We start from the raw sequence: 27441 nt of genomic DNA on the forward strand, positions 1-27441 counted from the left end.
ATAAAATACCTTTTGGTTCTACTAGCCTCACAGAAACATTTAGTGATGATACAAGATAGAGGACTTCTTTGTTGCTCTCAAGTTATGGAATGTTCTTCCTTGAGATGCCCAGTTGACCCACTCCATGCTGTCTTTCAGGCAGCTGGCAAAAACCTTCATTGTCAGGTGGGCTTTTAACCACTGAAATGTGCAACTGAGTATTATTGATGGAATGCTGCATATTTTTACTGCTTCTCTGGTGTGTGTTTATTTATAAAATGTTTTCCAAATACGTTTTTCCTGCATTGTTATGTGCTTAATTACTTGAAATGTTGCAGTTTGTAGATCAGAATCCTTTTGGATACTTGTATGTGCACAAGAATCACAGAAGTTGCTGCAGCTAATTGATGAGGTGCTGGGGCCGTGTTAATTGCATGCCCAGTTGCTTGCTCAATCATGCATCTAGACTGGCACTGCCCTGGCACTTTTTCGGTTAGTTACAATTAGCCATGGCAACATCTGTGACTCCTCTTTTATACATGTAAATATCCAATATCATTTTGGCTGTTGTGTTTTCAGTTATGTGTTGTATCTGTTTTTATAGTTCATTTGTGAACTATACCTGAAGAAATAGAGGGAGGGAGGTGAAAGAAAGAAAGAGAGAGAGAGAGAAAGAAAGAAAGAGCAGAGTTGTGGCTATCTTGATTTAATAAAATGAAAAACTGCCTTTCATAATGATATCAGAGTTATATCGTTGAACTATTTTGCTGCTTCCTACAACTAAGCAGGTGGGCAGGAAAATTCACTACTTCCTACAATTAAGGAGGCAGGAAAATAATTATTTTCTGATTTTTACCCAAATTTATGTCAAGGATTAAAATAACAGTTTCATCAGGAAGCAAATAGCTTAAATTAAGTGCACTCCATAAATATTTAAATGTTCAATTTCCAGCTGCCCTTTTTGTATCAGTTAACTGAGTTGCGTTCCAAAGTGTGTGTGGTTACCAACAGATCATCCAATTTCCCATAATTTTTTTCTTGATCTCTTAACAGCGAAGGTTTAGAATTTTTATTATTTAGAGTTCATAATCTTTTTCCCAGTGTGTAACACTGGAACATAACTGTATTAAAATTTTTCTGCCATTTCGTTAGCCATGTCTTCATGCTGTGAAGTCCTCTGATTTTTTTTTAACGTTTTACTTCAGGATCAAACATCAGTTGCCAAGTGTAGGTTTTTTTTATTTCAGAATCATAAATCTTGCAAAATGCAGTAAGATTCAATACAGACATTTTGGCTATACATCTGTTTTTTTGCGTCACTATAAAAATATCTAGTGTGATGCAGTGATAGACTAGGATTCTGGAGAACAGGGTTCGAATCCCGACCACAGAAATGCACTGGGGGAGTGGAACCAGTAAAACCACTCCTTAAATATCTCACTTACCTTGAAAGCCCTCTTAGGATTGCTTGGGGTTGCTATAAGTTGGTTCTTACTTGATGGCACAGAACTCTCACACACACATAAACATTTTTGATTCTGTTTTAAAACATCTAAGATAATCAGCTGATTGAGCTATTATTTTCCTCAGCTGCTTTGATAGAGGTGAAAGGGATGTCCAGAGAGATAAAATTTGCATGAGAGAAGGGAATTATTTCCAAGTTCTCGTTCAATTTGAATACATTTATCCACATCATGTACATCATTCTTTTGCCATCCCAGTAAACAACCATATGATTTGATGCTGAGAATTGGTGTTAGTAGCCCATCTCTCTTTTTTTTTTTTGACTCCCTTTGGAAATTACTTTGTTTCCTGCCAGCATCCCATGCAAACAGAAACTCACATTAAGGTTGTGATGTTTTAAGACTGAGTGCTAGAATTCAGGGAGAAGATAAAGATTGCTTACCATGTGGGAAATGATAGTAGGGACTGCAACAAAATTTTACAGTGTGAAGTACTCCCCTTCAGGGTGCCAGCTTTCTAGTTCGGCTCTTTTCTAAGATACAGTAGTGCCCCGCTTGACGATTACCCCGTTTAACGATGAATCCACTTCACAATGATGTTTTTGCGATTGCAAAAGCGATCGCAAAACGATGTTTGAATGGTTTTTTTTTTTTGCTTAGTGATGATTGGTTCCCTGCTTCGGGAACCGATTTTTCACTAAGCGATGTTTTTTCAACAGCTGATCGGCGATTTTCAAAATGGCCGCCAGCTCTCAAAATGCCCTCCCCTGCTGTTTTTAGGAGGGATTTTTCGCAAGACAGGCACTGGAAAATGGCCGCCCTATGGAGGATCTTTGCTTTATGATGAGGTATTTCGCCCATTAGAACGTATTAGCCAGTTTCTAATGCATTCTAATGGGCTTTTTAATTTCGCTTGACGAGGATTTCACTTAACAGCGATTTCAACGGCATGGATTATCCTCGTCAAGCGAGGCACCACTGTACTTCATTTCATTCCTTCTGTCCCCATTTTCTGCTCCTTCACAGAAGGACATGTTACTTACTTTCTAGTATCTGCAGTTCTTTGAGTGGTCATCTGTGAATTCACATACATGGGTTTCCCTGCACCTGCACAGACTATTTGTAGAAGTCTTTTTGACTTCGCCCCCCTTGATCATGCGTGCTCCCCGAGCCCAGAGCACTTCTCATTTCCTTTCTTCCCATCAAACTGTTAGCACAGTCACAGAAGGAACTGTTTCCAAGCAGGATGTCCAGAAAAAATGTGCATGAACTCACAAACATTCTGGGAACTCAGCTGTCTAGGAAAGCTTTGAACCTGCATTAGGTCCCAACAACTCACACTCACATCAAACTGTTTCTCAGAGGGGTTTTACTGAACACACACAATAATTGCATTGGGGAATATCAAATATTACTCCAGTAGAGAATCAGTCACCTCATAATGACAAAGTGTCTAATGCATATTAAGCAAATGAAAAAGATAAACTGTTATGAATAAAATAAGAGTTCCACAAGCCAAGCTTTGATAAAGGGGAAATTAACTCAAGGAGCACAGTCGCTGAAGAAGCCTGGTTTTAACAAACAAACAATTCCATCGGTGGTGGAATTGTGAAAAAATACAAACATTCTGGGCAAAAATACCCCTGAAAGGCAGTAAAATTATTAATGTGGATAATAGATTACATTTTGGCTTATTTTTTATGGGACCAAATATCAGAGTATTGGAAAACAAAGGAAGATATAGGACCCTCCTGGTGGATCCCTCCCCTGCCAATCTGTTTCTTGTCTTACACAAAGTACCTGCTCAAGCTTTGGCCCACAGAAATGCCCAAGGACAGCATAGAAGGGGAAAGAAAAGGAAGGGGGTAGCCTCTTTCCGACTGCCCCCAAACCCACCAGTCACTCCCCTGCCTTCACCACTGTCTGTCAGGGTGCAAGCCTGGCTGCCCACACGCTTCTCACAGTGTCTGCTTCACATACTGGTCACCGAACTGAGAGCACGATGCATTCACTTCTGCCAGCCTTGTCTTGGTGATGTGCTCCCACACGCTCCCTTCAGGCTTACTTCCATTCCCACAAGAATGACACCAGTGCTGCGGGAACAAGCTAGAAGGGTTGGGGAGACATTGTGCTTGGGAGGTGGAGGAAAAGAAAGGCGTCTCCGAACGACGCTTCCCTTGTTTGGTTATTTGCAGCAGGGGAAAGCCATATATAACCAAAACCACACTGTTTGGATCCGTGCAATTCAAAGGGGAAGACTATTTCTATCTTCAAAAATATGTGTATTGAATATACTTTATCAGGCTGCAGTTACTCACATAAGAATGGGCTAGATTTCAGGGGAAGGAAGTTGTGGATTCTGGATTAAGCAAATTTGGGAGGAGAAAAGCAGCTGGATGGAAGACCCTTGTAGAGTGTGAGAGAGTAGAAATAGTGCAGAACTGGTGTTCGTGCTGGATCGCAGTGGCATAAGGTGAAGGCAGGGAGATTGGGATGGTGGCTTCTAATGTGCATAAAATTCAGGGCTGGCCACCTTGTACATTTTGCATGTGTTTCTTCTGCCTCTTTCTCAAGAAGGGATTTGTTCCATAGTTTCCCCTTCAGTTTCTCCCGCCAGACTGCTTCAGAGGAGCTTGGAAAGGCAGAACTAGTGCCCTGAGAAGTCATCATCCCTTTAATGTATTTGTGAAGGCTTTCACGGCCGGGATCTAATGGTTGTTGTGGGGTTTTCGGGCTCTTTGGCCGTGTTCTGAAGGTTGTTCTTCCTAACGTTTCACCAGTCTGTGTGGCCGTCATCTTCAGATCCACAACAACCATCATCCATTTAATTTGGAGTCTGACTGTGATTCTCCTGGCTGCATTACCAAGGAAGGGATGTGCAGAGCGATGGGGCTTCAGGCTGCAGATTTGTCAAAAAATGGATCTGATCCTTTTTTTTACACATACATGAAAAGACCTACTTAGATGAGAAGACTGTAGTTTGTAGAGGAAAGACCTCAAAAAACCAGATTTGAGTGTCAAATGTGCTTTTCTTAGTCTCGTTAGACATTTTGTCAAGAGTAACTCTGGCGTGTGGGAACCTTGGTTACTGCCGGTTATTTCATGGGAACTAGATATCAAAGATTGTTTCTGGGAACTGGGACTTCTCAGAGGAAAAACTAATGCAACACTTTTACCAAAGTTCTAAGCAAGTATCCTAGGTTAGTGTATTATTGGCCTCAGGTAAAAGTGGACAGGGTGTCAAAGGCACTGGGAGTTTCAGAATTGTCAGATGGACAGGTCTTGCAGTGGTAAGGTCCACAAACCATGAAGCAAGAACAATGGGATACATTTTTATTTTTACAGACTAGAGGGAGGGCTCAGGCAAGGACGTAGGATATGTTTCTATCCCCACAAACGCACTTGGTTTCTTCTGATATGAAGCTTAATAGTTTATCTGGACTATTCCCGAAGAACACTATAAAAGAGGAAAGCTGCACTGCCACTAGTTTCTCATTCTAAAAGATTGCAACAGATGTGCAGGGCAAAAAAAAAAATGGGACAATAAAAATAGGACAACAATTTCCAGGCTCAGCAAGGAAGTTTGTGCTGCTGAAAATCAAATCAAGGCAGGGGCATCCATTGTCAGTTGCTAAGAGAGTAAGGCTTTTTGGTTGAGGGTACTCATGCTTGCTTAATCAATAGTCTTCCATTCCCTTTGAAGGAAACCCTTCCAATGGTGATGGCAAATTCAAAGTTTGTGGTTGTGCCTATCTTTTATGTTTACTCCACAGGCTGTACTCATTCCATTGTCTGTTGTTAGGCTCTGTAGGACTGGGGCCATCACTGCCACTCTTCCTTGACTGTGACAGATTCTGTATCATCCACGTTCTACCCAGATCCAGAACATATGGTCAGACAAGACCAGCTCTTGCCCAGGCCTTTGTGGATGCTGCAGCTTACCAACAAAGCTGTCTGCTTGCTATGTTCACGAGAATGTTCAGTTCTTATTGGCTATCTCTGAGGTTCCAGCCACCCCCATTTGAAGCAGGTTCTCATCCTTCTCAGATGAAGCCTGGTAGTTTAGCTGGACCATTGAGAAGTGTGCTGCTTTTGTTCTTATGAAAGTAACAGGGAAACATTCCCGAAGCCCATCCAGCCATTGTCCCCAGACATAGACGGGATGTTTCCCTTTGTGCAAATGAATTGCTCCAGGTAAAATTCCCCAAGCGGCAGAGCTGGGGAAGTGGCAGCCTTCCAGAAGTGTCTAGACTTCTTCTCTTCTCAATCCAGCCCATGTGGTCATAGTGAAGAATGCCTAGAGTGCCTACACAAATACATCTGGACACTTTGCCCATCCTTGCTCACTGTTAATCAGACAATGGCCAAAAGCAGATATTGATTTCTCTTTCTTTCTCTCTTCCACACCTGTTAGCCTGCTGGGGAGGAGAGAGCGAGCTCTTGTGGAGGCCTTAAATGATCACTTGCAGACAGCTTTTGAAACTGTGCCAGGGGCTGCAGGAGATGAAGACTATGTTGTTGTTGCTCAGCACTATGACACTGTACTTCTTTTGGACATTATCTACACACTGGAACACTCTGTTTTAGGCAAGGGATAAAAATCACAGAGAGGTCTACTCAGTGCTTGGAGGCTCTCAGTTCACCATGTGTATCAAACTAGTTTATGTACCCTAGAATACTGTAAACTACTTCTATGAATTTTACTGCTATAAGTGAATTTTATGAGACTCAAGAGTGTCTGAAAGCTGGTGTGAGTAGGGTTTTATGTGGGGATATAAATCATTGGTAGATTCATGTTAGCACCAAATATCTAATGTATTAATATCAAATGTTTTTTATTGTATTCTGACCATCTGACTGTGACCAGCGTTTCTAATTTTCCACTTGTCTTTCTCCCCCACAACTGTAGAGAAGGGAGCCAGGAAACCCAGATTACAGAAGACCTTTCCCGAAGCCAAGACAACCCTGAAACCCAGGAAGAGAGTTCAGAAGTAGAGAGGCCAGGATAACGAATGTGTACTTAACTGGCTTTATTATGTTTTTTTTTCCTTTTGCAATTATATTTGGCTTTTTGGCCCGTTTTTTTGCGTATATGTTCATCCACTGTTGCAACTCAGTGCTTCATTGTGTAGTTGGAATTAGAAGAATAAATGTTTTAAGTCTTTTGTACAGAGTGTACAGTTTAATAGGAATGCAGAGGTTTTCAAAATTCTTAAACGGCTGCTTTTGCACACTTTTGCAGCTGTTCGTTTTTTTAAAAACAAAACTTGAATGAAAATAAAGTCTTCATTTTAATTGATCTGCTTAAATGGAATCATGGGAGACAAAGGTGAAGAATGTTTGTATGCGAGTTCCATTGAAATCCGTGTGATCTCCTTCCTAGTTAAATGTGTTGATGAATGACTGTACTACTAACTGTAGTTAGTTGTTAGACAAAGACTATTACGGGTTCTTCAGCATATTTCTATGCCACCCTTCACTGAATGAGAGAATGATAAACAAAACTCCCAGCAAGTAAAATAGCAGATGCAGCCTCTAAGCCACCCAGTCAAATGCAGTAGAACAAAGAACCCATCAGGCCAGCTCTAGCTAGGTGTTGAAAGGCTTGGACAAACAAAAAGTCATTGTTCGGTGCTGTAATTAAATTAGGACTGGTGCCAGGGAAGCTGCTCTGTGCAAAGGTATTCCACAATATGGGGCCCAGTGATCAAGAGACCTTCTGCTCAACTTCTCCCTAGTTTCCTGTGGTAGATGGGCACACAGGAAGACCTCCAAAGATGGCTAATAGATTTGTGTGATGGGAAATTATTCTACCGGTTGAGGTGTTGCTTGCTGCTAAGTTGATTGCAATTTAAAGCAACTCTTAATACCTAGGTTTTCAGCTATGTGAGATGTTAAAGAAATGTTTTAACATTACTAATATATCACTGTGAATTTTGCATAAATGAGCAGGGATTTCAAGCCACATCAGATCAAGTTTAATACAGTCATAAACCAATATCCAAACCTCTAAAAATATACAAAAACCAGCAAAGCATATACAATGTTTAAAAAACAGTAACTGATCAAGCCAGGTCTTAATCCTGCATTCTCTACACTAGCACTCAAGTTCCTCAGGTAGCTGGATTAAATTTAATCAAGCAGTAAGGTTCTTCATTTGATACATATGCTAAAATCATGATCAGAAATGCTTATTAATTGGATTGAGGAAGAGTTTCAATTCTGTTTTGATTCTATATCAAATGTTTGCACACTTCATTTTTTTTACAATTTGTCTACAGAAAAATAAAAGAAGTGGTCAATTTACTCAGCCCACAAAACCCTCACAATGTACCACAAGTCACTGATTTCCTTGATTTTCAAGTCTGGTGCAATGGAACTAATCAATTTCTTGGAGGTGGGGGTGTCAAATTCAGATACACCTCTGTACCTTAAGTGGTGCAGGAAGTCCATATGTGGGGACCGGTGGGGGTCAGAACAGGGTTAGCTGTTTGTTGCCATTGCCCATAATCCTGTTAGTGCAGTTATGGTGGAGTAAACTGGATCCACATCCTGAAAATAATTAACTTAAATTGATACAAAGCTTCCTATCCCTCCCTTTCAGGTCCCAAGACTCCCGAAGTCTTCCTTTTGCCTTGGAGAGCTTCAGGATTGGGGGGGGGGGGGAGAAGTGGAACTTTTAATAGTCAAAAATTGCTGCTGGATCACTAACATTAGGATTGGGATTGCCATTGAATATCCAGCTGTGGATGTTGACTTTTAAAGTCCCCTCCCTTCCCACGTTGTCCCAAGGCTACCAGAGGGCAAAAGGGAGCCCTAGGGAGCCTCAGAAGCTGAAAGTGGACAGGATAAGAAGCTTTAAATTAGAGATGGACATGAAGCACTTGGTCATGCTTCATCAAAATTTGTACTTGTTACCTCCCCCAGCAAGTTGCCCCACTCACAATCTGCCACACGCCACCCAGGTCTTCCTTGGCCAGATGTACAGTCTGGGCAGGTGCTCAGGCTTCCCTTCCCTGCCTCCTTCGGCAGCTGACCATTCAACAGTTGGGCAGCAAAAATCCCCGTCCTGCTTCCTTGTCTAAGTGGTTGGCTGCCTGAAAAGAAGGGCCCAGGTGGTGCATGGCACATTAGGAGTGGGGCAGCCAGGCTGGGGATGGGGGGGGGGGGGAGAGGTAATACACAGTACCAGAAGTACAGCGCATACAAATTTTGATGAAGTGCAATGAAGCGCTTCATGCCCATCTCTACATTAAATTAATATAAAATGTTTCTGAAACCCAGATCTGGTTTACAGTGTTGTAACGGCCAGTAGGATTTTGCCCATTGCCAAAAAATTGGGTCCCAAAAAAAATCGCTTCCATAATCTTCTCCTTACACCAGAAGTTATATATCATTTATTCTTGTTTTAAATATATACCTTGAGTTCTGGTTCAGAACTTGTTCAAAGAAGCTAACAAAAAATGAAAAAAATCTTAAAGTAATTTGTAAATAAGCCAAATAAAAATAAGCTACACTTGAATTAACCATCTCAATGAAGTGGGAGGAGCAGCAGCACATCAAAGTTGTATCCTGTGAACAAAAGCTCCTTCCGTTCACTGTATGTAAAGTTAGGATCCAAAGCATAAGAAACATTAAAGGAGGACAACTGAAAACAGTTCAAACTCTTCAGGCTGCTGTTCTCACTTTTCCCAAGTTATGTTTTTAGTTTGAATTTTGTCGCATTATTTATTTGGCTCAAGTACTTATCAACCTTAATTTAATAGGGATGTTATCCTGCAACATATCTTACTATATAAGTGAAATTAGGATCAACAATAAAGAAAAAACCAGGCCTTTTTTGGTAGCCTACTAATAATTTTAACTGTTTGGGTGATTGTACAGCAATAATGAATATGTAGTGGTGTATAAAACATGTAAATAATAGGTATTGTGATGATGTAAACGTGTATTACTGTCAATTGGTTCTGCACAAATATATTTTGGCTAAAAGCAAAGGCAGGTAAGAACTGAACAGGATGATTTAAAGGAGTATTTCCCACACTTGTGCCCTTTAAGGATAGGGCTTATTGACTCTTTTCATGGGCAGAAACAAAATTAAGGTGCTGCAGCTTCCCCAGTTTCTTTTATGCATATAGTGAAATCCAATAAGGCTCTAGCACAAAAGGTTTGGAATGCAGTTTCCGTCATCACCTACTAGTGAGTGAGAAATTATATAGCCTAGCCTGCGTGGAAGCTGCCACATTGGAGAAGGCTGAATTAGACCATGAGATAAAAATTAAAGGGGCAAGTGGTAATATTGATGGGCACATGGTCTCCAACACTGGAAGTAATATATAGTTACCGTGCATTTGTCTAATCCAATTTCAGCCTCATCTGAGTTTAACACCATCTTGATCCAAGTGTAACAAGTCTTTTGGAAGCAAATTACATAGCTGAACTATGAACTTAACGTAAGAAAATATTTCCTTTTGTCTACTGTGAATCTCCATGGCATGCATGATTTTGTGCATCTTTGTTGTATCTTTGTTTGTACCTTAAAAAAAAGTTTTAAAGCTTCCAACCTTTTTTCACTTTCTTCAGCGTTCAGAAGTTCCAAGCTGATATCTATGTTGTTCCAACGCTTGCTCGTTCTGTGTAACAACAACCCCCCAAAAAGTGAAACCGAGTCTTGACATGACCTTGCACAGAATAGAATCCACTTCTGCTGCACGGTGTACTGTATTCAAGCCATCAGTTTATATGCATGGTTATGGGAATCAGAAGGCAGTGGAATATAGAAGAGCCCTATTCATTTGTTACTTAATAATAATACAGTGGTGCCTCGCTTAACAACGTTAATTCATTCCAGTGAAATCGCTGTAGAGCGAAAACTTTGTAAAGCGAAATAAAAAGCCCATTGAAATGCATTGAAACCCGTTCAATGCGTTCCATTGGGCTGAAAACTCACCGTCCAGCGAAGATCCTCCATAGGGGCGGCCATTTTCAGTGCCTATAGAGCGAGGAATCTGTCCAAAAACACAGTGGGGAGCCATTTTGAGCACCCGGCAGTCATTTTGAAAACCCAACAATGAGCTGTTTTGATCATCGTAATGTGAAGAATCGGTTCCCGAAGCAGGGAACCTATCTTCGCAAAGCGAAAAAACTCCATTTAAAACATCGTGTAGATCATGGCTGTACTCATAGTGTCCCAGTGAGGAATGGCAACTCCCAACCTCTGGCTCTGCAGCCAGGCACCTAAACCACAGCTATTTGTTACCTAGTTGTTATCAACACGAATAACTAGATTTTTTTCCCTTTGCCATCCAAGTTTAATAGTTCCAGAGTGCTGGGAGCTAGGCATGTTAATCTGTTGCGGGGGGTGGGGGTTGGGGGAAGCAGCCTTGTGGCATCTTAAAGGCTAACAAGTTTTAATCATCATAAACTTTCATGGACTGCAGCTCACTTCATTTGTGTAGTGTAATTTATTAAGAGAAGTATCACATGTGAGTACTTCAGTTCCCCCACCTACGCACACAGCAAGTGTTCTTCATTGCCAAGCAGAAGGTTCCAAGTTCTGTGCCTACATTAGGGATGGTTGGGTCAGTCTATTTCTGGTTCATGTCATTTCTTCATGTCCAGCCTGTTCCCACATTATTGTGTGGATTTTTTTTTTAAAGTCTGCCAAAAACCTATCCTTAAACTTATTTAAAGATGTACTTCAGCATCTCCCCCCCCCCCAAAAAAAAGGCGTTTAAAAAAACACACCTTTTTTGGTATTTTTGAGCTGAGCGCCACATGGCCACATTTAGAGAAGTGCAAAAGTAAATGGATTGCAATATTCTACCCCACATGTTGGTATGGATGGTGAGGATGCAGTCCAGTTTCTTCTGTAATTTGCAAAGGTTAAGTATCCCTGTGTTTAGTGATTGATGGGCTGAGGTCACAGAAAGTTCTTGAGCTGTGTGCCACCTTGCCCACTATTTCTGTGGCTGCTGCCACCCCTAAAGAAGGAGAAACTCTGTCGTTCAGGCTGGCAAACTCAGTGGTATGTGATGGTATGTGATGGCATCTGATGCATCGTAGAGAATGGCCACAGTCGCCACCAAATTTCGGTGGCTGTGTAGGAATCTTGACACGGAATAGTGGCAGTGACAGGAAGCTGAAAAGTGCTATGGATTCCAGTAAGTTCCAGGTAGGTTGCTATGCTGGCTAGAGGTTTCTGGGACTGTAGTCTAAAAGCAGAACCATTCCTACTCTCAGTGTTGTATTAATTGAACAAAGTTGGAGTCCCGAAGGCAGTTCGTGTCGTTCTGACAACTCCTGTGACATTGCTGGAACCAGTTGTATTGGCTCTTGCCTTTCCATTGGACCATTTCAGCAACGTGGAGAGGGGGGATTTGCTGCTTTGGTAACAGCCTATCCTCCATACTACTTTATCCAGGCTTCATGCTCTGGAGAGGACACTTCTTGATACAGAGCATGTTACCATAGTCTCTCGAGACTGAAGGATGCCTATGATGTGCCAATTTATTGTGAGGGTTTTGTTTTGTTTATAACAGTACTATTTTTTTAAAGATACACAGCTGTGGAATTTCTTGTGTATGAAAAACATTTTAGATAATTTTCAGATAAATAAATACTTTAAAGCCTGGCAGTGACCTCACATTGCATTTTACTACTTTTTAAGTAAAACTGTGGAGGTCTGTGACACAGGATATTTTCTTTGTGACAAGGTTGTAAATAACATTACATTTGCTATCAGTAGATAATGGTAAGGATTATTTCCAGCAAATAATTTGGAGGGCAGGCAGGGAGGGAGGGTTGGCTGTTTCTTTTAAGACCAATCAATTTGTCATTTATTTACACACAGTGCAATCCATATACATTGTACATGATGTTTTACAGACAATAAGATTGGCATGTGCCTTGACTGGGATGGAGGTGGCACAATTTAAAAACAGGATTAACAACAGCACAACAGGTCGGAAGGTGACATGAAGGCAAAAGCAAATGTAGAAGGGGCAGAGGATATGCCATGATTTCAATTATATGTACTTTGGCTTAGTTACAATATGTGGTGTTCCAAAATCTTTAAAGAAGATGGTTTTAAAAATAGTTAACTTTTTAAAATCATGTAAGAAAAATAAGATTAAAGGGGTGAGGAACTCTGTTTTTTCAGATAGATAATAACCTGAAGCCATAAGTGAAAATAAACCATCAATATATTTGTGTGTTATGTGCTGTCAAGTCTCATCTGACTTACAGCTATCGCAATACCATTGCCATCCCCAGTGAATTTCCATCAACAAGTGTGGATTTGAACTCAGGTTTCCTAAATCTGACACTTGATGCATAACTGTATCCACTACAGCACTACTGGCTGTTGTCTATACGTAGTCTTCAAGGAAAGAAAATCCAATATCCAAATATGTATTTTTGTGGGATTTATGAGTACACGCCACACACTGTAAACACTGAAAGGATTATGTGGCCCTTAGCATGTGGAGTAACAGGCTTTCCATCGAGATGAGGTTTGAAGAGGGTGTTGAAAGCAGCAAAGGATGTGGGAATATGAAAGTATTATTACTCTGTGTTTATAGGAGGGCAAAGAAGAAAGCAGGGGTCATTTCAGGGGAGAGAAAACCTTTGAGGGCCATGGGGAGATGGAACTGGACAAATGAAAGTCACAGAAATGGAAGCAGATCCTTGTCAATACTGTATTAACTTGTTTCAGGAGGTAATGGAGGAAGGAGAAATGGATCACATCAGGTGATACAGAGGTGTTAAGATTTCACCCCAGAGTAACCCATGGACTTATTGGTTGAAGTCCAGTAGCAATCTGCAACAAGAGTAAGCCTATCGGATGCAATGGAATTTATGGAGGAGTTGACTCGCCAAAATCCCCACTGATTTAGGAGACCTATTGTGGCTTACTAACAGATTTCGGCCACGAAGAGCTATAAAGTTAGAGACCTTAAGAGTCTTCCATTTTAGACAACAAAAGCCCCCCCCCCCCCCCGATGCTACAAGTGGATCCTGTTTTGGCACACGGACGCCTCCTTCACTGGCAACCAGAAAGACAAGGCTGAGGCGCTTGGACTCCCATTGCCCACTTGCAAGGTCAAGGAATGGAGTGTCTGAATGAGGCGGGAAGGGGCAGGTGACGACATCACTAGAAAGTTGCCATCCTGTTTTTCAAGGTGGGAAGGAAAAGAGGAGGAGGAGGGGGTGACAGCTCTTGGGAGTCCTGATTTGAATGTAAAGTCCCTTACACAAAGGAAGCCGGCTTCCTTATAGACTGCATTTACTGCTCTTGATGACTCCAGTTGTGTGTAAATATTAGAAAACAGCAGGATCCTGCATTCCAAGAATCACTTGAGCAGTGCCATGAAGACAAGAGTCCTTACCGGTATTGTAGTCATACTCCCCAGGACCCCCGCTGTTTCTAATCTGTGCGCACAGCCGTGAAAAAACTGGACTGACATTTACAGGCACAGCAGGGAGACACTTGAGTCGGGAATGTTAAAGACTCCACTACCTACATGTGTTTTTTTTAAAACTCCCCTCCCCTTCCCCCCCCTTTTCAAAGTGGCCACCATACATGATAAATTTCCGCAGTAGAACTAGCAGATACCTCAGTGGATGGCTTAATGATGATATTGTCAATAAATCATACAACACTTCTCTCTCTCTTTTTTTAAAGCACCAAGCACTCAGCGAGGAGCGTCTTCTTTACACCCGCACCCTAGGTAATCTAAGATATCTGGAGGGAGAATCCAATTTAATTATAGGCATAAGGAGTTTAGTTTCTTTTTTATTGAAACAACCACACAAAAACAACCTTCTGGTGATTTGGTAGTTTCATTCGCTCATTTCTCCTCACTGTCCCATTATTATTCTTAAATGTGCATTAGATATGTAAATTATATATATAATGCATACTAATGTCCAAGCTGATGAGGAATCCTGCAGAACCTGAAAGCTTACCTGTATATTATATTTCAGTGGCTTAGTGAAAGTATGATTCATCCTGCTTTAGGATTTGAACAAGGGGTATGTGGCTTTTTCCTCTTTTAAATATGTATGTGTTTCTCCCTGTGTGTATTCAAATAGATAGACCTGTATTTGTTACATGTGCCTCCAGATATAGATCTTCAAATAGAGAAATACACATAAAATATTTTAAAAGTCTGACAACTCAGACTGAGAGACTTTGGCAATCTCTCCAAACTGCTTTGCTGAAACCGTTTCCTGAGCAAAGTTTGTTCCAGAAAGCTGCCAAATTTTGGAAACCCATCGTATAATTAAGCATGGCTGGGTTTTTGGTAGGGTGTGTGTGCGCTCACATGGTCTGGTTGAGTTCTGTTTCCCTTTGAAAACAGGACTCGACAGGCTGTCATTTGCTATTACAAATTCTGCTTAGCAGTATCACCAGAACCTTTTCTTTTCACTCCCTCCCTCCCTCCTTCTCTTTTATTTTTCGTAATTAGCTATCTTAGTTGGCTCTTAAATTTTAATAGCCAATTGAAGCTATGTTGTAGCCAAGTTCCATATCTAAATTGTATTCACTCCATTAAGAAAGTTGGTTAAAAGGCTATTAAAGCAAAAAACCAATATATGGCCGTTAGCACTGATGTTCACAGCACTAGCAATGCTAGCCTTCAGTGGAATTTTTGGAAGGATGTACCCCGTTGTTCTGAGTGAGAAACCCACAAAATATCATCAAGCTGAGACAATAATCCTTTGTGTAAACATGCCGGAGAGCAAACCCGATTTCACATAGTGGGAACACGCATACCTTGTACTGTTATTTTTGGAAACAAAAATGATATTTAGAGGCAGGCTTCTGAGAGGTATTAGGGAGATCGGTTTTCAATAGTTGATCTCATCTTTAAGTTTTTAAGGTAGATGGAGTGGGAATTCCTATTTCATTCATTAGACAGAGGTTTCCAACCTTGGGTCCCCAGAGGTCCTTGGACTGCAACTCCCAGAAATCCTGGCCAGTGGTGAAGGCTTCTGGGAGTTTTAGTCCAAGAAAATCTGGGGCCCTAAGAGTGGGAACGACTACTAGCTCAAATCTGTTTGCATAAACATCTGAAGAAGTTTGGTCAAACTATATCCTTACAGAAATACTGTACGTTTTTTAAAATGATATGCCACTATTTGAAAAGAAGAAGGGTAAGTTAGCATGCCAGGAGTCAGCACTAAATGCTAGTTCTTTAATTAAAGCCTTTGGCCGTAATCCAGACTATAGTTCTCTTTATTTCTTCTTTCTACAATTCATCTACATCACATGGTTGTAGCAGTTTGATACCACCATCCTGTGGAATGCTGGGATCTGCAGGCTAAAGAGGGGCCTAGCATTTTCTACTACAGTTCAAAGGAATATATTAGACACTCAAAATGCATCACCAAACTCATGGAATGCTATGGCTCCATCACAGGATGGAGCCACAACAGTTAAATTGTTAAAAAAAACCCTGCTGTAACTGAGAAATGTAGATACAAAGAACAAGATTCATTTTGACCCATTTTCAGGCCATTCTGGATTGGTTTGAGGCTGAGGAGGCCTTCTCTCAAAACTGGAACTAATTTCTGCTCACTTCCAGGCTTGAAACAAGCCCCATCTAGAGTCTAAAACAGACCCTCTGAAAATGGCAGAACAAATAAATGCACCTCCTAGAGGGCTATCGTAGAATGTCTGGTCATTTTTACAGCCCTTTTGTTAATTTGCTGTCATTCATAATAATCTTAGAACTGCAGAGATGGAAGGGATCCTGTGAATGATTAAGTACAGAGCTTGTGAAGGAGGTGCACTGAAGTCCTATGTGGGTTCCAGGAGGGGCTGCATAATCCACATAGGCTAGACTTTTCCAATAGGCTGCACCTTGCCTACTTTTAATGCCCGTTAAGGTAACATTTCTACACAACTGTTCAGTAAAAAGGAGCATTTGACAGCTGTCTAGATGCCAAAAACTCTTGACAATTTAGTTATTCTGAGCAGTAAAAGAGTAAAAACGTTTTGGGGGGGTTGTTGCATAACTTAATGTGTTAATTTTTCTTAAAATCTGTTCTACATTTGTGAAATAGTCCCTGAAATGTTTCATGCAGGTTATATTTGGGTTGTGTCTGTTTCTTGTTGGCTTTATGATACTGTATTCTTGAGATGACAGCCAATATGGTGTGGTTGGTAGAGTGTCAAATGAGAAGACCTGAGTTCGAATCTATTATTATTATTCAAAAACAACAGGCACAGTCAATCAAAATTATACAAACATTGACTGGTATTCAAGTTTTATTATAAGTTTTAACCAAAACCTAAGTATCTGTTAAATATCAGTGCAGTATGTACGCTGTTCCTAATATTGCTGGTATATAACAAACTCTACATTCTGAGTGGGAACGTTGGGGGGTGGTCTTATACGATCAGTCGCCTTATACACCGGTAAATACGGTACTTAAGGCAGTGAAAATGGAGAATATTTCGAAAACAGAAACAGAGGCTCAATATAAGAAAGAACAATTTGAAAATATATTAAACACTTGGAAAAATGAACCACTACATGGACAACACCTGAGAAATATTGATGGAAACCATGATCATAATTCAACATGGGCATGTCTAAAACTGGACATCCTTAAGAAAGAAGCCGAAGTCTTGATTTTTGCTGCACAAGCACTCCAAACCAATGTGATGAAAGCTAAGATCCAAGGAATTAGTGCTAAAAGGAAATGCCGACTCTGCCAAGAAAAAGATGGAACTGTGTCATACATCTTCTGTGAATGTCCAAAGATTGTACAGACAGATTACAAAGTTAGACATGGTAGAATGGCAAAATTAGTGCACTGGTCATTATGCAAAAAATATAAATTGTCAGTCTCCAAAACCCATGTAAACATCAGTTAAAGAAGGTATCAGAAAATGAGGAAGTCAAGATCTTGTGGGATTTCTGGATCCAAAAGGATAGACACCTTGAACATAACACACCAGACATAGTAGTGCTAGAACGAAGAAATGTCTAGATAACTGACATTGCAATTCCAGGGGATGCCAGAGTTGAAAATAAAGAATTGGAAGAACTAACAAAATACAGAGACCTAGCAATTGAAACATCTTGCCTCTGGAAGAAACACATTTCAGTGGTCCCTGTAGTCATTGGGACTTTGGGAACAATATCAAGAAACTTCACACAGTATTATAAAGAGCTGCAGATCTCAGAAATCACACTACCATCAGAGCTCCAAAAATGGCAATATTAGGAACAGCACACATAGTGCACAGATATTTAACATATACTTAGGTTTCTGGTTAAAACTTGTATCTGTTCTATAATACCAGTCAATAATTTTATAATTTTGACTGTGCCTGTTGTTTTAACAACTACAACTACTACAACTACAACTACAACTACTACTACTACTACTACTACAATATAATAAAACAAAACAATAAAACAATAACACTAACAGTAAAAACAACCCAGACATCATAGTTATACAAAAATATATATTTATTTTATTTGTTTAAAATATTTTAACCCCACCTTTCTCCTTAAAAAGGACCATGGTGGCTTACATCTTTCAAAGACAATATTTAAAAGCTAAAAATAGTATGCAGTAATTTAAAAAGAATGAAACAATACCATACTAAAAACGTTAAACAAAACCAACACCGAAGACAATTTCAAACCAACAAGACACAACACTCCAGTTAAAAAAATCCCTTTCAGACAGCCATTCACTAAGGGAAAGCCTGCCTGAAGAGAAAGATTTTTGCCTCCTTGCGAAAGGAGAGCAAAAAGATGAGGCCGGCCTGGCTTCCTGTGGGAGGGAGTTCCAGAATCTGGATGCAGCGTCAGGGAAGATCTCCTGTGTCCCCACCAAGCACACCTACGATAGTGATGCGACTGACAGAACGGCCTCCCCTGAACACCCTGTTCAAGTATCATTTGACAGCCAATAATAATAACAACAGCCTCTAAAGGTAGGGATTATAACTTTTTGGATTATCACTCCCAGTAGCTGTGCTATCAGGAGTATTTTGAGAGATGTACTCTGAAACACTAATTATTCCGATGTCTGTGATCCCTTCCATAAAATAACCTGACTCTAGGCCTCTTTTCCTGGAAAACGAACCAGCTATACATTTAAGCCTTAAATGTGGTGTTTGTTCTTTGGTTACTAATAAGGCTTTAATCCTGAATTGCTGGAAGTCTCTTCCTAACCTCCCAAATGACCCCAAATGCATCGTGTGTGCCCATCACTCTGAGATTCCAACCTGCATCTCTTCCCCCCACAAAGACCCGTGCCCTGTAAGTAGCAGCACATGGAAGTCAATTACCGAAATGAAACCGTTGCAGGCTAAAAGGGGACTGGTAAATGACAAAAAGCGGCAATTAACTCCATTTCCATAGCATTGCCTGCTTGCTGCTGTTGGAAACGCTGGAGTATCATTTGAAGCAGTCGGTCTTTTGGCCTGATGCTCGAGCAGTGCTTTGTTACTCCTTGTGTCACTGACAGTAAAGTGCCAGGAATCACTTGGGAATGCCTATTCCAGATCGTTTTAAACTCTGCAATCAAGCTTTTAAACTGTGCAATTGGCTTGAAGTGTGATGTACTGAGAGAGAAAGTGAGCAATTCCCTGGGCCACCAAGAGATGCATTTGAAAACTCCAGGGTCCTCTCATTTGAATTAAAGCTTCAGGTTGGGTGTGAATTTCCATACATGATCTATCGGGAGGAAAGCCTGCAGAAATTGTCCCGATGCCTAAAGAACAGGAGTTATGACCCCAAAACAGTTACCCAGGCTGGCTGGATAGCTCAGTGGTTTAGGTATTTGGCTGTGGAGACGGAAGTTGGGAGTTTGATTCCCCACTCTGCTTCCTGGGAGAAGACCCAGCCCGTCTGGCCTTGGGCAAGCTCCACAGTCCCAGGGCCCTCCCAGAAGAAGGGGATGCTAAACCACTCCTGAGTCCTTTCTACCTAGAAAACACTGAAAAGAGTTGCCATAAGTCAGAATTGACTTGACAGCACGGTTATTATTAATCATGATCCGAAGGACTGTAGTCATTCATAGGGTTCATAGGCTTCATTAAATTATCCAGAAGTAGGCAGCATCTTTATTAGGATCAAGTGTAAATTAACAAATTATAGCGAATAGGATGACACAGTCTGGTTCCCCAAGAAAACTTATAGTGACCTAAAAAAGGCTTTCTCGGTTTTAGCAGTTCCACACCCCTAATGAATTTCCATGGCTGAGTGGTGATCTGAACCCAGGCCTCCTGAGTCCTTGTCTGCTTCTCTATCCACTGCATTACACTGGTCATCAGTCTCCATACAAACAGTATTTCAACAGGGCATTCCACAAAGACAAAAACTAAGATAATGTTTTTTTTCTGGGTGAGTCTGCAGTCAAATCATGCCTTGTTATAATCTGCCTTGGATCAATGGAGTAGCCATGGGATATGCATACATAGGTAATTCAAGGATAGGGCTGGAACTTGTGGGTTTTTTAAAGTTCTTGGACATAGCTAACTATCAGCTTGGCCAACATGGCCAGTGGTTATAAGGATGGCAGGCTCCTTCCCTCATATTTAGGAAATCTGTGAGAGCAGAATTTTACAAAGGAACCTTCATTATCTTATGCCCTGGAAGTTGATATATTACATTTTAAAGTTTTATTTGAATTATTTTGTGTATGAATTTTTTATCTATATTGGTGAATTGGCATATTCATTGTATTGTTATGTGGGATTCTAAGTTTTGATCTGTAAACTGCCCAGAGCAGTGTTCTACTAAAAAGGAGGGAAATAAATAAATAAATAAATAAATAAATAAATAAATAAATAAATAAATAAATAAATAAATAAATAAATAAATAAATAAAAAGTGAATCAACAACATCTGGTGTTTCCTCACTCTGCTTTAAGTGGAAGGGGGAGGTCTCACACTATGGTAGATCTGGATAGTCAAGAAAGCAGTTGTTTTGATCCCTCAACAATTTGGTGTATAATCATGATGGCAAGAAATACATCTGTTGGGGCAAAAGGAAAATGAAAATATCAGGAAGCTATTCAACGTGTTAGAATCACAGAAAAATGGAGTTGGAAGGGGTCTGTAAAGACATCGAGCCCAACTCCCCTGCTCAGTGCAGGAATCTAAATCAAAGCAGATATGACAGATGGTTCTTCAATTTTGTCTTGAATACCTCCAGCACTGAAGCACTCACCACGTCCCAAAGTAATTCGTTCCATTGTTGTACTGCTCTAACAGCTAGGAAATTTTTACTGATATTCAGCCTAAATTCAGCGTCCTTTAACTTGACCCCATTGTTGTGTGTCCTGCACTTTGGAATGATCAGGAACAGATCTTGCCCCTCTCCTGTATGACAGCCTTTCAAGTATTTGAAAAGTGCTATCATATCTCCCTTCAGTCTTCTTTTCTCAAGGCTAAACATGCCCAGTTCTTTCAGCCTTTCCTCATAGGAGGAAAGACTGAGAAGCAGCAGCAGCAGCATTAGTGAGCATAACAGCACATAAAACTGCAATGGTTTTTAGCTATTTATACACATTAGATTATAATCAGAAGGCGCTTTTGTTTCTAATGCTGATAAAACAGCCATACTCCATTCCTCCTTTTTTTTCTTTTGAGAGGAAACACAAATAAATATTATGCTACATTTCCTCAAATTGCGGGGAAAAAATTAGATTGCCAGCAAATAGAGGTAGCAGCACTGTTAAGGAAGGAAGCTGTAATATCCAGCATTTCCAGATCTCTCCGTGTTGAGCATAACCTCTGTAAGTGTGCATTCTGTGCTGGTGGGCAGGAGGTAATCAAGCCGAATAATTGCTATGCATGGCAAAGTGTTCCATCTTTACCTTTCCATTGCTTTCTGCAACAGAGGATAATAAAGTCGACCTTGTTGTCATTGGCCTGTGTTTTATTACTGTGATTTCTCCCCATAATCTTATGTATTGTTTTAGATGAAAGCACGCCACCGGTTGGTGGCGGAAACAGGTGCCACTGCATTTTGTGGAAAAAGTGGCTGGCTCCGTCTGGACCATTCAGGAGAGACTTGGTAGAAGGTTCACAAGAATCTGAGATGGGTCGTAATGCCCTCACTTGGACAGAATGCTTCTTGCAGTTTCTCTCTGGCAGTGGATCTGAACAGCCTGGCAGCAATGCCGCCTTTGAATCCACCACCTACCTGAGGTAAACGAAGGGCTTCTTTCCCTCTAGGACAGGGGTCGGGGAACTTTTTTACCTTTTACCCCCCCCCCAAATTTATATACATCGACATTACTCCCTTGATATGAAAGGAAGGAAATCATACATTATTTTAATTCAAAATATTATTGAATCTACACAGGCTGTTTACTGAACTAGCAGGATATATCATCAGTATCAATGGCTGCCAGGCTATGTACCGAACTAGCAGGATGCACCAAATTTAATAAAGATGTGCACTATTTTTGCTAGAACACATTGCACTCCAGCCATGGGGTGGTATAGGGAGTAGTAAGGTGTCCAATGGGCCTAGCAAGTTGCATTAAATTTTTGCTAGCTCGCAGAGGATTTAATCATTCTCAATGGCTGCCAGAGTGGTGCTAGCAATGATATGCTTGCTAGAGATAGCCAACACAGAGTTGGGAGGGGGGGGCTTTTCCTACCACTTTAATCATTTTGTGTGTGGTGTGCAAAAAGGAACAAACCAGGCTAAAAGTCATGTCCCCTATCCTGGTGCCACAGCCCAATAGCCGCCTAGAGTGGTCGAAATGACTCGATAGGCAGGGTATAAATACAATAAATAAATAAATACAATAAATAAAAATAAAATAAATAAAATATCAAAGACCAGTGCGCTATTTTTTATCATCATCAATGGAAAACTCAGCAGTGGCCAGATGATTAGAAAAGATCAGTCTACATCCCAATCCCAAAGAAGGGCAGTGCCAAAGAATGCTCCAACTACTGTACAATTGCACTCATTTCACATGCTATCAAGGTTATGCTTAAAATCCTACAAGGTAGGCTCTGTTCATTACCCCCAGGATTTTCATTTTTACCCCATTTGGAGTAATTTACCCCTGTTCCCAGACCACTGCTCTAGGATCACCTGTCTGGCACCTGTATTTCCAGAGCCACTGGCAGGAGTAGAGACTTGGTTTGAGACCCAACGTCCTTCAGGCAGGAACTTTTGTCCCCTTCTTCTGTGGACTGCTCAGGCTCTAGCGTTCTCAGTCCTTCTGTGGTCTACAGTGGAAGCCAGTCCAGTCTTCAGGCCCTGGATGGGAGTGTGACCAGCCATTAACAGGAGTGTCCTTGCCATTGACTTCTCTATCTGACCAACTGCACAGCTGAGTCATGGACAGGGAGACCCATGAAGAGTTACTGGAGGCAGAAGCATCAGCATCAGCAGCTGCTCCAGTAAGCCTGGGAAATGGACAAGCAGCCACAGGAGGAGGATCTTCGCCAGCCCGACATTACCGGTCCTCATTGAGGAGTGAAAGGGGAGTGGGGTCCATGCTTAGAACTCAACTCCAGCTCTAGACCATGGACAGCTAGTGTCATGACTAAGTTTGAAGGACAATGGTTGAGCGAAAGTGGCTAGTGAGGGAAATTCCCTCAAGAAGACTCTCGGGAAGTAGAAATTAGAACACCCCATCTCTTTCTGTAACTGCCCTAAAAAAAGACTACTTTTGACCAAGACAAGTGTTGGGAATTTATGGAGCCTATGGTCAAGGAAACCCAACTGCTCACGTTGTCTCTGGACAGGGATAGTGGTGGTCACAGAGAGAGAAGAAAGAGAAGGAATATTCCAGAACTTTTTTAAAAAGCCATTGAAACATTAGCACAATCTTTCTCTTCTCTATGCAGTTCCTCAAAATGGCTAATGGAGTGGCTACAAGGGTATATCTGTATATCTGACATAATGACTCTCCTTAATGCCTCAGTGATTGGATGTCCAGGAGGGAATATTGGACTTTATCGGTCAGAAGCATTTTTTTTATGCCATCAACTCACTGTAATGTATTACATTTGATTTCTCCTTTCCTCAGTTCAAATTGCTGACCATCTTTTCAACCCTATGAATTGCAAACGGAATATGAAGCACCTACTGTAGTGTTGTTTTGTCCTGAGGATGAACAGTGTCTCCTTGCTCCATTCTGTAATCAACTGAAAATTAAACAAATATTATTGATTTTGTCTAGTTTTGCACATTCAGCCAAAGGACGTGTGTGTGTGCCCAGCTGGTACTAATGGAATGTCTAATACACTAAGCCATCCTCTTCCAAACATTCTTACATGCACCAGTGAAATGCATGCAACCGTGTGTCCAAGAATCTTTACATGCACATGCACACAGACATGCACAAACACACGTCATCAAAGAGATAGGGAAATAAGATAAGAATGTATAAAACACATGGCCATCCAGACAGTGGTCAAATGCAACTCTTTGGATCTTTCTGCATTGATTCTTACTGGCTAGGGCTGATGCAATTTACAATCCATTAACAGCTAGAGGACCTCACCTTGAGCAGGAAGTACTGCAGGACCCCATATTTTATGGGGAGTGGTTCCTTATAGATAGATAGATAGATAGATAGATAGATAGATAGATAGATAGATAGATAGATAGATAGACAGACAGACAGACAGACAGACAGACAGACAGACAGACAGACAGACAGAATGATTAAAGGAAAAAATGTTATATAAAATTATATAATGATAAAAGGAAAAAACCAAGAAAAAATTAATATCACATGCATTACTAGAATTGGCCACTAGAGAGTGCCAGGGACCATGCTATGCATTATTCACTAAGTATTCATAGCATAGTCTCTGGCTCTATCTGGTGGCCTGTTATGGTAATACATGTGAAAATATTTTTTTTCTGGATCTTTTTTAATATTTTCAGGGAGTAGATAAGTGAAGCCATGGATATTGCTTCCACAGATATAGGGGTCCTACTGTAGAATGTGAGGAAAGCTACACTGATTAATCCTTCTGACAATGGATGTTTCGTCGGACGGCTCCAAGCAGGATTCAAGACACCATTGCTTTGTAAAGTTTTTATTATTTACGCTGTTGTATGTATGTACACTTTTATTACCTGATATTAGCCGCCTAGAGTGGTCCTGAGTTGGCTAGATAGGCGGGATATAAATAAAATAAATAAATAAAGAAAGAAAGAAATGTTCTGTGATATAGCCTGGAAAAGTTAATTATTTTACTGTAACGCTCAGAATCCCCAGTTAGCTGGTGGGTGTTTGAGTGATTCTAGGAGTAAATTGTAACTTTTCCAAACTGTATGGCGGGGTGGTGAACCTTTGGCCCTCCAGATGTCTTGGAATACAACCCCAAAACCCTTTTAAAAAAATTGCACTAGAGGCTGGGGGATTCTGAGAGTTGAGGATCTCCAAAACATCTGGACTGTCAAGGGGCCACCACCCCTCCATGGGAAGACTTGCCTCTGGATATGGCTATTGTACATAATAGATTAAAACAAAGCCAATAGTAGATCAAAATTGCATTTACTCATCTGCCCCTATTAAGACCATCGAAGTTTGAAGTCACCAATAAGTCTTATAGCTGTGAATTCAATTCATTAATCAAATAGGTGTGATGGCCAGAAATATGAAATATGCCTAAGAAAAAGGCTGGGTCTAGATTCAGAATGCAGCGAAATGCTAGCATAAATACGGCGATTTCAATAAAGTTTGAAGGGTGGGAAGGGTAATATACCTGCATAACTTCAAAATGCTTTCATTGTATCCTCACCAATACATCAGTACATGATTTCCTGACCATTATTCATGGAGTCAATACAGAATTTTGTCTCACCCATTGCTTAGGGCTGCTTGCAATGTATTTAATTTGCCATGACCTATCACAGCCCTTGGTTGCTTTTCTGTTCCCCTTCTTATTATTTAGGCTTGACCAGGGCATGATGGTGGCCTCACCTTCCTTTTCTAAAGCACTCAGATGTGGCAAGAAAATGGCATGAGGTGGTGGTTCACCATCTGTTGATGAGAAACCAAAGACAGGGCTTTATTGTTCCATAAGTACGAACTCAACACCAAGGCCAAGCTCTTTGCTATTAAATCTCCCCTTTGAAATCCTTTGTCAAGCTGACCAAGGACAGATGGTAAACTGGTATCACTTGATACTGGCTTGGGTCAAGTTGAAGTTCAAGATTAAAGGTAACAAGAGCCCATATTCAGCTGTCCAATAAGTAATTCTATATATTGAATACTTTCTAGTTACACAGAGTTCTGCGGGCTTAAAAAAAAAGATATTGAATGAATTTCTTTTCTTTTAATCATTTTTTAAAAATTGTCAAAGCTCCTTTATGTGAATATGAATGAAGCATTGTTTGCTTTAAAAAAATACTCCATGTAAGAAAAATGGAATGAGTCTATTTTTATATATATATATATATACAGATCAATATATGCCTGAAATTGTATGACACACACAGAAAAAAAAAGTATTTCTTCTATTCAGTTACATATACATACATCTTGAAAACAGCTTCATCTTCCTGATTCCTTAAGGTATTAGTCGAAAACCTTCAGCTGACCTGCCTGATCACTGTAGGTTTCATCCAAAAAGTATCCATTAGAACAGTGGTTTCCATCCTTGTGTAAGTCAGTTGCTCTTGGACAGCAACTCCCAGAAGGCTTTACCACTGGCTGTACTAGCTGGGGGTACTGGAAGTTGCAGTCCATAAATACCAGGGTTACCCTAGAACAGTGGTCTCCAACCCTGGGCCTTCAGATGTTCTTGGACTTCAACTCTCAGAAATCCTGGCCAGCAGAGGTGGTGGTGAAGGCTTCTGGGAATTGTAGTACAAGAACATCTGGAGGACCAAGGTTGGAGACCACTGCCCTAGAAGGCTGACCGCTGAAGAACTGATGCTTTTGAATTGTGGTGCTGGAGGAGACTCTTGAGAATCCCCTGGACTGCAAGGAGAACAAGGCCATCCATTCTAAAAGAAATCAACCCTGAGAGCTCACTGGAAGGACAGATCCTGAAGCTGAGGCTCCAATACTTTGGCCATCTCATGAGAAGAGAAGACTCCCTGGAAAAGCCCCTGATGTTGGGAAAGTGTGAAGGCAAGAGGAGAAGGGGATGACAAAGGATGGTATGGTTGGACAGTATCACCAAAATGGAGATTTGCTGTACTTGTCTTCTTCTTTTTTCTTTTGTGCTTTAAAATTGTTTCAATTTAGTGTCTGTTTTAATATGACCCTATGTTATGTTTTGATATTAGTAATCCTATTGCTAAGCATGGCACCTTGCACTAGAGTAGTCCCATTGAATCAATGGGAATTTTGTGAATCAGTTCCTTCATAGGTTTCAGTGATTCAAACTCTGACATACTATGCCAAAGTGAATTGCAGTTACGACCTGTAGAGGAATTGAGTCACCCAATCCCCATTGATTCAGTGGGCCTACTATGCTAAGCAACAGGATTTGGGCTACTCTTTTTTCAACACCAGATGCTTTTAAATCATTTTATAGAACAGCTTGCATGCCTGTTTAGGGAGGAAGATAGAATATCAGATTAAGTAACTAAGCAACTCTTTGATATTTTAACTGCAAAATTTAGGCGGTTTGAGAGTTAAAAAGTTTTGGGAAAATAATACAGTCTTCCTGCCAGAAGAAAGCCCATGCTGTAGGCACCCTATGATATATATACGGCATCATTATGTATACAGTTGTGCCCCGCTTAACGATTACTCCGCATTACGATGAATCTGCTTCATGACAATGTTTTTGCAATCGCGATCACTTTGTGAAGATCGGTTCCCTGCTTCGGGAACCGATTCTTCACATTACGACGGTCAAAACAGCTGATTGTCGGATTTTCAAAATGGCCACCGGGTGCTCAAAATGGCTCCCTGCTGTGCTTAGGGACGGATTCCTTGCTATAGAGGTACCAAAAATGGCCGCCATATGGAGGCTCTTCGCTGGGCAGTGAGTTTTAAGCCCATTGGAACGCATTA

General features: G+C 40.8%; 1 protein-coding gene across 1 annotated transcript in view; it reads left to right on the forward strand.

The window, feature by feature from the left end:
• The window catches only part of VRK1 (VRK serine/threonine kinase 1), a 52527-nt gene extending 45786 nt beyond the window's left edge, over positions 1-6741 (forward strand). Inside the window, exon 13 of the mRNA XM_020797956.3 lies at positions 6352-6741. Within this exon, the coding sequence (XP_020653615.3) occupies positions 6352-6437 (86 nt within the window). The 3' untranslated portion in view covers positions 6438-6741. The remainder of the gene's footprint in view (positions 1-6351) is intronic.
• Positions 6742-27441: the final 20700 nt, after the last annotated feature.

Source organism: Pogona vitticeps, chromosome 1 (assembly GCF_051106095.1).
Source record: "Pogona vitticeps strain Pit_001003342236 chromosome 1, PviZW2.1, whole genome shotgun sequence".
Taxonomy (NCBI): domain Eukaryota; kingdom Metazoa; phylum Chordata; class Lepidosauria; order Squamata; family Agamidae; genus Pogona; species Pogona vitticeps.